At 50.7% G+C, this 16,675-nt stretch overlaps 1 protein-coding gene across 2 annotated transcripts in view; it reads right to left on the bottom strand.

Annotated features, from left to right (window-relative positions):
- Lrrk1 (leucine-rich repeat kinase 1) overlaps positions 1-16,675 on the bottom strand; it is a 63,328-nt gene that overhangs the window by 40,838 nt on the left and 5,815 nt on the right. For both annotated transcript variants that reach the window (XM_013012111.1, XM_013012112.1), the window contains exons 2-11: positions 12,670-12,842; positions 11,836-12,007; positions 10,397-10,576; positions 9,644-9,792; positions 3,950-4,176; positions 2,047-2,174; positions 1,744-1,907; positions 1,397-1,534; positions 727-839; positions 433-509 (exon numbers count right to left, since the gene is read on the bottom strand). In XM_013012111.1, coding sequence (XP_012867565.1) covers positions 433-509; positions 727-839; positions 1,397-1,534; positions 1,744-1,907; positions 2,047-2,174; positions 3,950-4,176; positions 9,644-9,792; positions 10,397-10,576; positions 11,836-12,007; positions 12,670-12,842 — 1,521 coding nt within the window. The remainder of the gene's footprint in view (positions 1-432; positions 510-726; positions 840-1,396; positions 1,535-1,743; positions 1,908-2,046; positions 2,175-3,949; positions 4,177-9,643; positions 9,793-10,396; positions 10,577-11,835; positions 12,008-12,669; positions 12,843-16,675) is intronic.

Genomic DNA, 16,675 nt, shown 5'->3' with positions numbered 1-16,675 from the left:
GAGGAGGAGGAGGGGGAGGAAGAGGGGGAGGAGGGGGGAGGAGGAGGAGGAGGAAGAGGAGGAGGAGGAGGAGACAACTCTGGCGTCTTGTGGTAAAGGAAGCTGAGGCATGCCAGGTGTCTTGCTTTCCTCATGCTAAATACGCAAAGTGGCGTCCAGCCGGCCTGCGGCGAGGCGTGGAGCAGGTGTGCGTGCAGCCAGCCCGGGGAAGGGCTCAGCACCAGCTCCTGACCTGCCCCACCGAGCCCTGCACCCAAAGCCAGGACGCCGGCCTGGCACGCGCGTGGCAGATGATCACGGCTATGGAAAGGCAATGAGCCAGGGTTTCCATTATTTGGGGGGCAGGGGGGACAGGGGTGGGGAGCTAGGAGACAAGGCCACCCACCTGGACTCCTTCCCCATCCACCAGGGGCTCTGGGCCCCAGCACACACCTGAATCCGTCGCCGAGCGCTGGCGCCCTCTGGTGGTGAAAAGGGAGATCCGCTTTGTTTTCAGGCCCTCTTCACTCCTGTGGGACGGGAGGGGAGGAGAGGCTCTGGGGACACAGCCACTTTACTATCAGGGCCGCGATCGGAGAACACAGAGTCTCCTCTAGGGCCTTCCACCAGCCAGAATGTTCCTCCCGGGGTCGGCTCCAAGGCCATGCACTCGAGTAGGGAGATGGAGCCCAGCACAGCCTCCGGGGAGCCCTATGCACGCGGGGGCCCAGGCCTTCTCCTCCTTACTTCCCAAGCTGGTTTCTGGAGAGGTCCAGGGTCTTGAGGTGTCTGCAGGTCCATTTGTCCTGGGGGGGCAGCGACGCCAGCTGGTTTTCCTGTAATCTCAACACCACCAAGGCCTGGAGGAGGGGGGGGGGAGACAAGGCTGGGTCAGAGCCTGCCAGCTGGCTGATAGACTTACCTCCCAAAGTCAGAGCTTCCCTTCCCTTCCCTTCCTTCCCTTCCCTTCCCTTCCTTTCTTTGTCCTTCCCTTCCTTTCCTTCTTTCCTTCCCCTCCCTTTTCTCTCCCCTCTTCTTTCCTCCCTTCTCCTCTTCTTTTATTACTGTTTTGTTTTTGTTCTGGTACTGGGGCTTGAACTCAGGGCCAGGGTGTTGTCTCTTAGATCTATTGTTCAAGGCTAGCAGGGCTCTACTGCTTGAGCTACATCTCTGCGTCTGGGTTTTTTCCCCCCATGGTTTATTAGAGACAAGAGTGTCTTGGACTTTCCTGCCTGAGCAGCTTCCTGAGTAGCTAGGATTACAGGTGTGAGCTACTGTGCCTGGCTTAGGCACCTATTTGCTGGCTGAACCTTTTCTCCCTGCTCCGCTTTTTTCTTCTCTCCCTGATTTGTCTTCGAAGAATCTGTGGAGTGATTTTGGTCAGCACAGCTACAGCTGAGCCGTCGGGGGTCCTTACGTCTAGCTGGAAAAGTCCCAGGGGAACTTCTTTCAGTGCGTTTTCGGAGAAATCCACATCTCGCAGGTGGTTTTTCCAGAAGACAGCCATCTTGTCGGGCAGTGCTGCCAGGGCATTCTTGGATGCTTTGCAGCATCTCTAAGCGTTTGTGGAGAAAGAGACAGAATAGTCAGGCGCCTGCCATCTTGCTTCTTTCTTCTGTTGTCTTAAAAGACCAGAGCCTTCCCACTCCTCCTGTTTCTGCGGGAAGAACTATTTTCCTGCGTGGTTCTTGAACCCAGAGCTGGGTCGGCTGGCTTCCAGGGGGATTACCTGCCCCGGGGCCCCTTGCCTTGGCTGATACTCACCAGCGGACAGGCCCAGGGATCTGGAAACACCTTGAGGTTGTTTCTAGAGACGTTCAGGTGAGTGAGGCCTTTGAAGGAGTGCAGGAAGAGGGCAGGGAGCTCCGTCAGTCTGTTGTCGCTCACGTCCAGCTCCTGCAGCTTCCGAAGGCCAATCCAGTTAGTGGCTGGGAGGGAGTGCAGATAAATCCGAGTATAAATTGTTAATACATATACTATATATAATAGATATACTATATATCATATATAATATATATCAATATATATATCTACCAGTGTCATCAGATCGTGCTGGTGGACACATACCATTTTCTTCTTCAAATAACTTTTCTAAGTAGTTTTTTGAAGCGATCAGTTTTTGAAGTCTGGACAGGTGCAGAAATCCCGGTGGGAGGTGAGAGAGTTTGTTGCTGGAAATGTCGATTTCAAGCAGCCTGGGGTTGGGAGAAGGGAGTCAGGGGATCAGAAGAAAGAAGAAGAATTTTAAAAAAAAAGTCAGGAGCCAGTGGCTCACACCTGTCATCCTAGCTACTCAGGAGGCTGAGATTTGAGGATCCACATTCAAAACCAGCCCTGGCAGGAAAGTCTGAGACTCTTATCTCCAATGGATTATCAAAAACAAAAACAAAAAGCTAGAAATGTCCAGGTGGCTCAAGCAGTAGAGAGCTAGCCGTGAGCTAAAAAAGCTCAGGGACAGCACCCAGTCCCTAAGTTCAAACTTCGAGACCAGCACCACAAAAAACCCAACAACAAAAAAAAAAAAAAAAGGAAGGAAGGAAGAAAAAAATCACTTGACATATTTCTCTGAAAGCAAGGGATTTTTTTCCCTCTTTCTGAAAAATTTTCTGCACTGTGATTTTTCTCCTGTGATTCTCATTCATTTGATGAACTTTTACAATGACTGGTGTAGACAACAAAACAAAACAAAACAAAAACCAAACAAACAAAACCCCAAGTCTACTTTCAGCCAATTTTAGGATTAAAATCCTTCCTAGGAATATTCTGGAAAAGTAAGCTGACACCCTGGGGCATCTGGGAAGCCACCCAGCAGGATTTTTTCTCTTGTTGACCCTGACAGATCTGTCCCTCTGGCCTGGATTAAAAAAAGAAAAAAGAAAAGAAAAGCAAAACCCCCATGGCTCAGCACAGGTGAGCTACTCTGGAGGCTGCCACGTGGAGGATCACAATGTGAGGTCAGCCAAGGCAGAAGAGTCCAGGAAACTCCATCTCCAAATAGCCAGCAAAAAGCAGAGACAGAGGTGTGGCTTGAGTGATAGAGTGCCAGCCCAGCAAGTGTGAGCCTCTGACTTCCAACCTAACACCACTGCACGAACGGCCTTGCTTTTCCAGCTTCTGGCGTGCAGAACTTGTAAATTCTAACATCTTTGCCTCTTTGTTTACGTAGAGCCTTAGATTGATTTATTTTGGCCCTACTGCGGTTTGAACTCAGGGCCTTATGCTTGTCAGGCAGGTGCTGTATGACTTGAGCCACACCTCCAGTCACTTCCTACTATTGGTGTTTGTTTGTTTTCTCAAATAGGGTTTTGCTAGGGCTGGAGCCTGGGGCCTTTGACCTTCTTTACCTATACCTCCCATATGGCTGGGATTACAGTGTGCACCACTGTACTCAGTTTATTTGTTGAGATGGAGTCTGACTTTTTTCTGCCCAGGCTGGCCTTCAACTTCAACCCCCCACCCCCAGTCTCTACCTCCCTGGGATTACAGGTGTGAACCACTGCATCTGTCAAGCCTTAGCATTAGCAAATCAGCTCAAATCCTCTGAGGCAGGAGGCCTTGCAGATAAGTAACCGGAAGAGATGAATGAAGTAAAATCGTTCCAGCCTCTTTCCAGGAAAAGCAGAAGGGGCTGGTGCATCCCCCCCATTATGCAAATGACCCATCCTCTGAGGCCCCTCCCCTTTCCCAGGATGCTCACCCTCTCTCTCAATTCTGGTACAGGACCAAGGCAAACATTTTGGCTAAGGTGTCCCATGACCCCCCCAAGGGGGAGTTCACCCCCTTTTCCTTTGCTCCTGAGAACTCCCACAAGAGGGAACCCAACTTCCTTCTTTCCTGGAGCTGGGACTTTTGTTCTGAAGACCACCACGCGTGCATGAGGAAGCCAGACAGAGGACGGCGGAGGCCCAGTGCCAAGAGTGCCCTGCCCTCCCCCGCCCGCCCTCCCTCCTGTCCGCCCCCCAGGGCCCACCTGGAGCAGATGATCTCTTCCGAGGAGCGCACGCAGGGCAGCTCCCCGAGGTGGTTGTCCGAGAGGTTCAGCTTCCGCAGGCTGATGAGCCCCCAGGGGATCACGGAGGGCAGCGAGGCCAGGCAGTTGGCAGAGAGGTCCAGCTCGGTGATCTGGCAGGAGATGTCCAGGAGCCAGTCCAGGTCCACCCAGGGCAGCCGCAGGTGGGACCACCGCACTCGGAGGGCCTGGTGTGCAGAACACGGTACAGAAAGGACAAACACACAGGCGTGAGGAGTCCACACCCGGCCGTGGGCTCGGATCAACGGGTGGATTATTCCCTGTGGGCCTGCAGCCCACCCCGACGGGAGCCCCCAGATGCCCACATGGGGTCAGGGATGGCGGGAAAGGGGCCAATCATGGAAGTTAAACTGGCAGCCACTGAGAGGTGCCATATCCAGCCACTAGGTGGCGATGTGTGCCGTGTCCTCTCCCTTAGCCGGATCTCCTGTCTCCCTTCTCCCCCCTCCCCTCTCCTTCCTCTCCCATTCTTTCTCCGCACCTCACCAGAGAAGAACAAGTAACTAGGGTTACTTGTGTATGTTGAGATAAAATGAGGAGTATTTGAACCCTAGCACTGCCATGCCTACAATCAAGTGATAACTGAGTTACAAAGAGCCTAGTTGGGCGTGGCCGGGGGGAGTGGAATGTATGCAACACGGATAACCAGACATGACCCACACATTGGGCACGATCCCACGCTGGACATGAGCCCAGGCTGGACAGATGCAGAGGTGAGGCGTAGGGATTGAGCTCTGTCCCAGCGCTGTGTGCTGAGGTTTCCGTGTGGGCCGGCACCTCCAGCTGTGTGTGTGCATGCGTACATACATGTACACACAGCAATGCTCCATCCCTCCCTACTCAGCCAAGGCCGTCAGCGGCCTCCAGGACCCCAGGAAGGCCCAGGCCCCTTTCGCAGCTCCATCCCCTTCCTGAACATTCTGTAAGGATGATTGATGGGTCCATTGCACCCCGCAGGTGAGGGCTGCTTGGGCGTGGGTGTGAGCCCGAAGATGTGTGCTCAGGTACCAACCTCCAGACTGGAATGAAGAGGGGGTTGCTGAGGATCTTGAAGCCATGTAAGTCTGTGCTCATTCAAAAAATCATCATCATGCAAGCATTTACATCCTCTGGATTATTTATGCTCCTACTAGGGCTTGAACTCAGGGCCTATGTGCAATCTCTTAGTTTTTTTGCTTAAGGCTGGTGCTCACTTGAGCTACAGCTCTACTTCCTGCTTTTTGATAATGTATTACAGGTAAGAGTCTTAAAGACGTTCCTGTCTTGGCTGGCGTCAAACCTCCATCCTCAGATCTCAGCCTCCTGTTTAGCATGGATTATAGGTGTGAGCCACTAGCACCTGGCTTGCTGCTCCATTTGAAAGAGGAACTTCGTCATTTCCCCCAGTGGGTGGTTTCAAGTTTAGATAACTTGGCCTTTAACTGTACAAAGGTCAGTTATTTCTGGGACCCACTGAACCTTTCCTTGTGTTTCTGACTTTCCCTGTTGTGTTCTGGGAAGCAGTAACCCAGGAGGACCACGGAGGACAGTCACCATGAACTTGGCCTGTCTCAAAATTCAGGCAAGGGTTTGGTGTCTTAAAGCGGCCCATGCAGAGCCAGGGAATTGGCTTGGCAATGATTGCACTGGGCTTTGCTTCTTTATCACCAAGAAAATCAACGTGGGCAATAAACATGGGCTTCACTGTGGCTCTCTGGCGCCCCACACAGGTGGCTTCTGGTAGAGGGGGAAGCAGGTGATGTCCAAGCCAGGGGGAGGAGGGTGACTGAGGCTGGGTGGGTCGTGGTCAAGGGCACACTCCAAACAAACACCCACTGCCCAAGCACACACACGTGCAACATGACGGCACAAAAGGTGGCCACCCCCAAAGGGCCCCCAAACCAGTTGCATCAACACTGGGAGCGATCTCTGTCCCCTGTGTCCAGTGGGCTAGCTGCTTCAAAAAGGTCACCGTTGCAGACGTCAGCCAGGGCCAGGGCATCTGCAGGCCTTGTATCCTGTCAGCTAATCACTCTTTTCACTTGGAACTGAGATCTGGCACCGGTGGTTCGTGATCCTAGCTATTCAGGAGGCTGAGATCCAGATGATCATGGTTTGAAGCTAGCCTGGACAGGAAAATCTGAGACTCTGATCTCCAATGAACCAGCAAAAAGCCACATGGGGCTCAGGTGGTAGAGCTCCAGCTGTGAGCAGAGGAGCCAAGGGAGAGCAAGAGGCCCTGAGTTTGTGCGTGCACGCGCGCACGCACACACACACACACATACACACACACACATATACATACATTTGGAACACAAAAATGTCATCTCAGTCCCACAGACTGCCTGGGAAGTCAGAGGACCTTACCTGTGGCTCCTGGGTCATGGTTCTGGACCCCTCTGGGCTGGCCGGGTCTTAGCTCTCTGTCCAGCTGCACAGAGCAGCTGCCCCTCAGCTCCCAGGCACTCGGTTCTGAGACTCAGTTGGATTGTAAGAATCCAAAACCTGCACTGGGGAAGCCCGGGGTCCTCCTGACTCAGGCTGCACTGGAATCTCACTTCCTCTTCCGGCCTGACCCAGGGGAGCCAAGGACAGATCACGGACGAGAGACACCAGCCCAGTCTGCCTTTACCTACACTGGGAAAACCCAAGTCCTCGGCCCTCACCAAGGGCATGATGATGCCCCCACCCCCTAGATCTGGAATTAATAATCTTAGCATGCAGCTGAGCATGGAGAAGTGTTTAAACTCCTATGCATGTCAATATGCCAGAAAATGGGGCTCTGTTCTACAGGAATCCTGGGGCATTCCATGATGTAAGCATCAAATTTGCATAGAAACTATGTACACCTTCCTGTAGTTTATTTTATTTATTTATTCTGGAATTTGAACTCAGGGCCTCCTACTTGCTCCCCTTTCTTGCTCATGGCTGGTGCTCTATCACTTGAGCCATACCTCCAGCCTTGCTTTTGGCTGGTTAATTAAGAGATAGAGTCTTGTGAACTATTTTCTTTTTTTGGGGGGTGGTGGTGGTCCTGGATTGGCCTCTAACTTCCGCCCTCCAGATCTCAGCCTCCTCTCTTGAGAAGCGAGGATTAGAGGTATGAGCCACCAGCCTTGGGCCTCCTGTAACTCTTTCAATTATCTCTCTGTGTATTGGAATATCAACTGCAATGCAATTGTCTTTGTTCCTAAATAGTGTCACCTGCAAAACACTGTATTCCTTACAATACAGCCCTGTGGTGAACAAACAGAAGGAAACACTAAGCACTACACAAATGCGGGGGTTAGATCATAATTCCCCTCTGCAACACAAAGCTAACAATAATACCATTCTTTGTATTGAGCACTTACTGTGTGCTAGGTATACAGTTGCCTTCTATGGGGAGGGTACAGGTATTGGTACAGCCTCACAATCCTAGCTACTTGGGAGGGAGCCATCCAGAGGATCGTGGTTCCAGGCCAGCCTGGGGACAATGCTAATGAGAGCTCTATCTCAACAAATCATCTGAAGATGGTTGGGTATGGCTATAATACCAGCTATGTAAGAAGGATAGGTAGGATGTCAGTCCTGGGTAAAAAGTATGGGCCTCTGTCTATAAAGGAACTAAAGCAAAAAGAAGGGAAAAAAAAGAATTGGAGGTGTTGTCTCATATAGTAGAGTACCAGCTGCTAGCAAGCAAGCTGACCACGCATGAGGCTCTGAGTTCAGTCCCCAGGACTGCCAAAAATATATAAACAAACACACAAAAATAAATGAATCATTTAGGGCTGGGGAAATAGCTCAAGCGGTACAGAACCTGCCTAGCAAGTATGTGACATACACAAATAGTATATATCCCAAGAATTCAAGGTTGGTTTGACAGCCCTCACCACATCATAGAGTAGAAAAGCTACATGCAACCTCTGGAAAAGAGATCTGTCAAAATTCACCACTGTCCCTCATACAGGTCGGTGCCAGGGATGGTGTGGAGATTGTCAACCATGACAAACATCTCCTGACCCAAGGAGGTGGCTGTCTGCTGCTCTCACCAAGGGGGAGACAGAGGCACCCGCTGGCATGTGACCATTATTACCAGATATGAAGTAAGACACTGAGTAAGTCGTGGAAACACCGGGTGAGAAGAGAGGAACCTTGGCGGTTTGCACATGACCCTAAAGTTCTCAAGCACTCCACCCAAAACTCCCACAATCAATAAGGGAAGTTGCTACAGGGTCTGGTTATAACCCAAGGAGGCATAAGAACTCTTTCTCACTCCAGTAATGTCACGTTTGAAAGGGAAGTGGGAAATTTGCACACACGCACACATACATGCACACACACACACATATACTTCTTATACATAGCTTCCATTCAAATGGCACACACATGGAAATGGTGCTGTGGCTCCAAGTGGTAGAGTGCTAGCCTTGAGCAAAAAAGCTCACAGACAGTGCCCAAACCCTGAGTTCAAGCCTCAAGACAAACAAACAAGCGAACAACAGCAACGAGAAAAGAAATCAAATACATGAGAGGTACCAGATCTTCAGGAAGAAGGTGATTAAAAAAAATCCCACCACAGAATATATGCAAGAATACAAGTAGAATATAGTAACAGGAATGGAAAATGGAATACGAGGAGCGTGACGACGTACATTGTGCAGAACAGAGAAAATGTCCAAATACCTAGCTTTGGAAAAGACGCCAGGAATGTAAAATACGCTCTGAGACCGCAGGGCCTCGTGAAACACGGGGAGTCAGACCAAGGCGGCTTTGCCGCACATGGGAAAGGAAGGGTGGTGGCATTTGATTCCAGGAGAAAAACAAAAGTAATTTAACAAGAGGCAAAACCCAGAAATGGCCAATTACACACTGCAAGACTATGCCGCCATCACCCACACTGATCTAGAATAACGTGTACAGAAAAGAGCCAAACTGGAGAGAATGAAATAATTCAATGCTACTTTGTTCTTAAGTAGGAAACAAATACACTTTTGCAGCAGAGGAGATCCTTGAAGGTCAGAAATTGATTTATGTTGGACGGGGAAGGTGGGTTAGTGGTAGAGTGCTGCAGCCTAGCATGTGTGACACGTTGGGTTCGATTCCCTCAGTACCACATAAACAGGAAAAACCAGAAGTGGTGCTGTGGCTCAAGTGGTAAAGCGCTAAAGAAAAAGAAGCTCAGAGACAGCACCCTGAGTTCAAGCCTTAGGACTGAAAAAAACAGATTTAAGTCAAGGGGGAGAGGATAGGCATTTCCAATTGTTAGAATGAGCAGCTGTAAAGTTTCTAATTTATTTTAATTTTAAAAAAAATTCTGGGTGACACTGGGGTTTGAACTCAGGGCTTTATGGTTGCAAGGCTGGTATCTCTACCACTTGAGCTTCATCCCCAGACCTTTTTGCTTTAATTATTATTATTTTTGTGGCAGGTTGTTTTTCTTTTTTTAATTGCCTGAAGCCAGCTTTTGAGTCATGATCTACCTACCCATGCCTCCTGAGTAGCTGGGATTACAAGTGTGCACCACCACATCCAGTTTATTTGTTGAGATGAGGTTCTCCTTCATTTTTTGCCCTGGCTGGCCCCAAACCAGAACCCTTGAGAGAGCAGAGTGCCCAGCCTGGCTCTGCCTTGGGGGAAGGGGCGCTGAGGGGAGGGGGGAGGAGAGTTACTCACTGTTTTCTCAGGACAGGAGCTGGGCAGGGCACTGGCTTCAATGAAATACTTCCTCAGGAGGTGCTTGCTGGGGTCTGGACTGTCTAGAAGGATGTAGGAACAGAAGAAGGCTCCGTGACGAAGCAGGAAAATGGCGATGTCTTCGTTCCCTAGGGAGACAAAACAGCATGTGGGTGTCCCCGCTCTGGCCCATGGCACCATGCTCTGGACAGGGGCAAAGGTCCTTGTGCTCGATGATGTCCCTGAGCTTCATTTCCTGCACCAAGTTCCAGGTGGCTAGAAATTTCCAGAGGGCTCTGCCCTGGGGAAGCCTCGTTCGTCACTGGTCCCTGTCACCAAATCTCCTTTCTAGGGAGTCTCGAGGGGTTAGAAGAGAAGATGATCAGTTTTTGTGTTGTTGTATTTTTGTCCTTGTCTTGGGGCCTTGAACTCGGGGCCTGGGCGCTGTCCCTGAGCTCCTCAGCTCAAGGCGAGCGCTCTACCCCTTGAGCCACAGCACCACTCCCGGTTTTCTGGTGGTTCACTGGAGATAAGAGTCCCACAGACTTGGCTGTCCAGGCTGGCTTTGAACCGTGATCCTCAGATCTCAGCCTTCTGAGTAGCTAGGATGACAGGCGTGAGCCACCGGTGCCTGGCCAAGATCAGGAATTGTTGAAAAAGTGTCTCCAGGGTCTGCCCGCCGCCGAGGTGCGAGGTTGGTTGGGGAGAAGCCGGAGCCCCCGGCCAGCACAGGGCTGGGCCCTGGAGACTCACCTGCCTTGATGGCTGCGTACAGGGGCAGGCGGACAATGACGGGAAACTCGTTCTTCCGGACGGCGTAGCTCTCGGGGTCGGCCCCGTGGCTCAGGACCAGGAGCTTCACGATGCCCAGGTGTCCCTGCTGACAGGCCAGGGCAAGCATCCAGTTGAGCAGGCGCTGGGGGCTGCAGGGACCTGCGGGGGGGGGGACAAGACGGTGACAGCCCACTGTGATGGCCACTGGCTGCCCTCATCCTCATCATCCTCCCACCACCAACACAACCCAGCGGCCTCCTTCCAGATCCAAGTCCCACCTGCCAAGAGGCCACGCTGTCTGGACTTAAGACTTCTGACTTGAACCCCACACCCAGGGTGATCTTGAGAGACTTTTAAAAGTATGCATGGGGGCTGGGGAGGTGGCTCAGTGGTAGAGTGCTTGCCTAGCATGCATGAAGCCCTGAGTTTGATTCCTCGGTACCACATACATAGCAAAGGCTGGAAGTGGTAGAGCGCTACCATTGAGCAAACAAAACTCAGGGGTCAGTGCCCAGGCCCTGAGTTCAAGCCTCAGGACTGGCAAAAAAAAAAAGTATGCATGGAAAGCCAGGCTCTGGTGGCTCATGCCTGCAATTCTAGCTACTCAGGAGGCTGAGATCTGAGGATACAATTCAAAGCCCACCCAGGTAGGAAAAGCTGTGAGACTCTTATCTCCAATGAACCACCTAAAAGCCAGAAATGGAGTGGTGGCTCAAGTGGTAGAATGCTAGATTTGAGCTCAAGGATGGGACTCAGGGCCTGAATTCAAGCCCCACAACAGACGCCCCTGCCCCAAAAATCAGAATAAGGCTCTTGCAACGTGTCTGCTCTGTGTAGGTTAACATGGCTTATGATTCTGAGGTACAGCCAAAAACAGCTGCTCCCTCCTCTAGCTACTTATTTTTTTTATTTCACTTAGTGAAATCACAAAGAATGATACTAACTTACTATTTTCCTCGAGGATTTGAACTTGGCGTCTTGTGATTGCGGATTCTCTACTACTTGAGCCATGACCCCAACACTTTTTTTCCTTTAGTATTTTTGGAATAGTGTCTCAAATTTATGCTTGCTTCTGCTTCAGTGTTTTTGAACAAGGTCTCTCACATTTAGATTTAAATGCTTCCCACATATTGATAAGCGTGTGCCACCGCATCCAGCTTTTATCAGATTGAGATGGCTTCTTGTGACTATTTTGCCTGGGGTAACGTTAACTGAGACCTGTTTCCTGATCTCTGTTTCCTGAGTAGCTGGGATTACAGGGATGTGTCACTGTGCCTGGCCCCAGTCTCTTTTGTAAGGGTCCTAAATCTGCCCTGATTGCTGCCCAGAACCTTCCCCGTTCCCCAGAAGTGCGTTGAATGTCTTGTTTTTCAGCCCTGGGGTGGTAGCAAGGTATTTGCTCATGTGCTGTGATTTACCTGTGAAGGATTCAAGCAATTCCTGTACCACTTCGGTGTGTCCAAAATGGGTGGCCACCACGGCGGGGTTATCATCCGTGGGCTCTGTGGGCATCTCCACGTGCTTCTCGGAGAGCAGATACCGCACCGTCTCCACATCCCCGTGGGCTGCTGCGATGCTCAGAAGCTGGCCCTGGACGGGACAGAGCAGGGTGGTGCTGCCCGGTGAGTGCATTTAAAATGTTTCACCAACCTGGGCACCAGTAGCTCATGCCTGTAACCCTAGCTACCTAGGAGGCTGAGATCGGAGGATCACAGCTCAGTGCCAGCCTGGGCAGGAAAGTCCACGAGACTCTAAGGAACCACCAGCAAACCTGAAATGGGGCTGTGGCTCACAGAGGTAGAGCACTAGCCTTGAGTGAGCAAAAGAGCTCAGGGACAGTATCCAGGGCCAGAGTTCAAGACCCATGTCCGACAAGAATAAATAAATTAAACAAACAAAATCCAACGTCTTTTACAGATCTTCCCAATTGGTTCTGAACCTGTGCTAGTTTTGCCACGCATGCCCCAAACCAACCAACCAACAAACAAGCCTATTGGCGAACACAGCGGCTTCCATCCATCACAGACGGCATCGTGCTGTGACCCTGACCAGGACTTGATCTTCCACTGAGAAGTCATCCAGAAACGAGTGACACCCTCAAGTTTTGTGCCAAGCGAGCTATTTCTAGAACACAATCAATCCCTCCCTCCTCCTTCCCCCCATCAATTCTGCTGATGGGGGAGCAACCTGAGACCCCCCCCCGGCCTGTGCATGATGCTGTGACAGTCACCTCAGCCCGCAGCCTCACTGACCTTCTGCGGCGGGCACGCGCCGCCCTCCTCTGCCTCGCAGGCCTGTCTGAGCAGGTGGCGGGCTCGGCCCAGGTCTCGCTGCTTGTAGGCTGTGTGGATGTCCTCGGTTCTGGGGGAGCACGTGGGGGGGTCCCCAGCTGGCACCGACAGTTTGCTGCCCATGTCCTTGGCACCTGCAGGGGAGGAAGCACACACACTGCTCCTTAGCCCTGGAGACAGGGGGGGCGTTGGGGGGTAACTGAGCTGACAGAGAAATGCCTGGAGCACGCGCTGAGCCCGTGGGACACAGCACTGCGCTGGGTTCTGAACTGACAGGTCTCGACCAGACCTGCCCTCCACCAGGGGTCCTCAATCAGAGGTCTGGGGGCCTCAACCAGCTTAAGTTCCCTGTTTATGAAGCCAGGTGCCAGTGGCTCACACTTGTAATCCCAGCTACTCACTAGGCTGAGATCTGTGGAACACAGTTGCAAGCCAGCCCATAGCAGGAAAGTATATGAGACACTTACCTCCAATTAGCTAGCAAAATGTAACGTGGAGGTGTGGCTCAAGTGGTAGAACATCAGCCTTTAGCACAAAAGCTAAGGGATAGGACCCAGGCCCTGAGTTCAAGCCCTAGGATTGACATGTATGTGAACATTCATTTCTTTCTCTCTCTCTCTCTCTCTCTCTCTCTCTCCAATCTAAGCCATAATCTGTCTCCACCCCTTATTTTTGGTTGGTCATAGGCTTTAACTCAAGGCCTGGACACTGTGCCTGAGGTTTTTGGTTTTGGTTTTTGGTTTTGGCTCAAGGCTGGTGATCTACCACCTGAGCCACAGCTTTACTTTCAGAAGTTTTGGTGGTTCATTGGAGATAAGAGTCTCATAGACTTTCCTGCCTGGACTGACTTTGAACTGTGATCCTCAGATCTCAGCCTCCTGAGTAGCTAGGATGACAGGCGTGAGCCACCAGCACCCGGCTTGATCTGTCCCATTTTTAGGCAACTGCTCTAAATGTTCATGAAACTGGGCGATCTGGCTTCATTACTGAAATACCATGGCAGGAATTGTGTATGTGCATGTGTGTGTGTGTGTGTGTGTGTGTGTGTGTGTGTGTGTGAGTGTGCACGCACATGTGTGTGTACTCATATTAGGACTTGAACTCAGGGCCTTGGTGCTGTCCCTGGGCTTTTTCACTCAAGGTTGGAATTCTACTTTCCACCTCTAGCATTCTGCTGGCTCACTGGAGATAAGAGTCTCACAGATTAGTCTGCCTGGGCCAACTTCAAACCTTGGCTCTTTAGCTCTCAGCCTTCTGAACAGCTAGGATTACAGGAGGGAGCCGCTCTGGTGCACGGCTTGGCTGGGCATTTTGGGGGAAGACAAGTCAGAGAAAAGCTTCCTATGCAAGAAGTGACACACACAGATAAACAGCCTTGATTCTCAGCACACTCTGATGGTTGTGATTAATTATTTATAGCCAGGGACCCTCAGACATCTGAGAGCAGGCCACAGGGAGGGAGGGAGAGAGAAAGGGAGGGAGGGAGGGAGGAGGGAGGGAGGGAGGGAGGGAGGGAGGGAGGAGGGAGGGAGGGGTGGTAACCTTCCATCAGAAGGGCTCACTTCATTAAGTCAGGGCATGTCCTCCTGGATTAAGCAAAGACCCTCCTAGCCTAGTAACAGGCAAGTGTGCAGGTGTCTGTGTATATCAGCAGTCACCTGGTGTAAGCAACCTCTTTGGTTTGTGTTACAAATGCAAAATACAAATAGTTAAGCCAAGGGCCTGCACATTGGGAAGGCAGGATTTGAATCACGTGCATGTCTCGTTATACACAGCATGATTTAATTTTTGTGCTAGTCCTGGGGCTTGAACTCAGGGCCTGGGCAATGTCCCTGAGTTTTTTCATTCTAAGGCTAACACTCTATCACTTGAGCCATAGTGCCACTTCCAGCTTTTTGGTGGTTCATTGGAGCTAAGAGTCTCACAGACTTTCCTGCCCGGGCTGGTTTTGAACCATGATCCTCAACTCTCCTGAGTAGCTAGGACTGCAAAGTGTGAGCCACCAGGACCCAGTTCCAAAATATTATTTTATTCAGTAAAACACCATACTCCTTACATAAATTCCTCCTGAAGATGTAAAACTTATAGTAAACACAGGGGCCTTCCAAACAGACTATTTTAATTCAGCACCAATGTCCTGAACATGTAGCAGGACTAGTATGAACATCATAGCAGCAGCTTGGAATAAGTTTTCAAATAATCCTTTGCTCTCTATATTATAATTTCTATCATTATTTTCCCACAGAGCAGTGAAAATTTCCAACACACACACACGTGTGTGCACACACACGCATAGTGCTACAAACAGGATGAAACTTGTTCTGAATACACACCTAACCCAGTATTTAACACAGGAAGATGAGAGCTCCTTTCTTTCCCTCCCTCCTTCCTTCCCTCCTTCTCTCCTTCCTTTCCTCCCTCCCTCCCTTCCTTGTCCTCCTTTTTCCCTTTTGTATTTTTAGGTTTGGCTCGTGTTGCTTGTTTGATTTTAATGGAGAGCCAGGTGGCTGTGAGAATGAACTTCAGAGAGGAAGAAGACAAACGCAGGGCTGGCTGGGGTGGGGGTACGGTGTGTGTAGAGAGGAGGAGAGAAGTGGGGGATCCAGAGCCCACCACACTCCAGGGTGACACCCTGAGCCACAGACCAGCGGGTCACAGGCCACAGGCCACATTTGCTAGAAGTTCTGAGCTAAAACTCGCCATCCACGCGTCCCTGGCTGCCGGGAACAGCTGAGCCCTGGGGTTCAATGCAGGCGGTGCTAGGCGGAAATCCATTAGACGAAGAAGCACTTGGTTTTGAAAACCCACAGAAGCAGACATCGTCTTGTGCTTGGCAACCACTTGGAATTTAATATTCTATTTCTAAATACTTCTACTGACATGGGCTCAGCCATTTCTCGGAGACACAACCTCAGCTGTCAATAACCCAACCTGGAAATGCCGTGTTCCAGAGTCATGGTTTAGAATAGCTAACTGTCCTGACCTATAGAAAAGCAAGCAGAAGTGATTCTTATCACCTGGTATCTGAGAGCAGTCAGTCAACAAAATCCCACCCATCTTCCAGAATAACCCCGACTCTAGAAACCTTGCCACACACCCCAATAATTCACCTCCAGGTTGCGGCATCTCCCCAAAGCCATCTCCTCCTTTTTCTGTCGGTCCCTGGCCATGTCCTTTCTCCAGTACCTTTCCTACCTTTCCTTCTATAATGCACAGTATTTGCGCTGGCATCTTTCTCCTGACACAATAAGTCAAATAAATTCTCTATCTGCTGTTTCATTCAATAAATCCCAGGCAATGGAGAAGAGACAGAATTGTGGTCTTAATCCTCTAGTTTCTAGTCCTGGCTCTCTGTGTGTGTGTGTGTGTGTGTGTGTGTGTGTATGTGTGTGTATGTGTGATATTTCTCTTCTCTTACAACAACACGCGATGGAGGTAGACACTGCTACTTAATTGAGAATGCGAGGCCTCCCTTCCTCTCCACCCAATTTGAGACCCATCTGTGTCTCTTTGAAAAGATACTGTCATGGCATTGGCTCCCTGTGACATTGCATTTACCCCTATCAAGAGATTACAGTGAAAATAATGATCATAAAAGCCCCCTAAGCCCATAACGCCTGGCAGAACGGCCGCCTGTAAACTTGGCCACGGTACTGACCTGATCATATTTGCGTAATCGCCTTCCTGTGCCTTCCTCCTGCGAGTGTGCAAATGGCCAGGGCTCCCCAGGAGGGGAGGAGGGCAGGCCCGCCTCTAGGTGAGGCTCACCCCCTTCCACTTCAGCAGCAACCCTGCGTGGCTCTGGGGAGGAGCCTTCTCCCCAACATGCCACTCCAAGGAATTTTTAGCCTAAGCAGCAGCTTTGAGCTCTAGATTGCACGATGGTGAAATACAACCTTTTATTCCTACAGGAGGAAATGCAAGAGGATGCAGACTGTGGAGGGGAGGAGAGAGAGGGGAGCCAACA

Source organism: Dipodomys ordii, unplaced genomic scaffold (assembly GCF_000151885.1).
Source record: "Dipodomys ordii isolate 6190 unplaced genomic scaffold, Dord_2.0 Scaffold15, whole genome shotgun sequence".
Lineage (NCBI taxonomy): Eukaryota > Metazoa > Chordata > Mammalia > Rodentia > Heteromyidae > Dipodomys > Dipodomys ordii.
The sequence above is the reverse complement of the archived record's forward strand: the minus strand, read 5'-3'. Positions and strand labels throughout refer to the sequence as shown.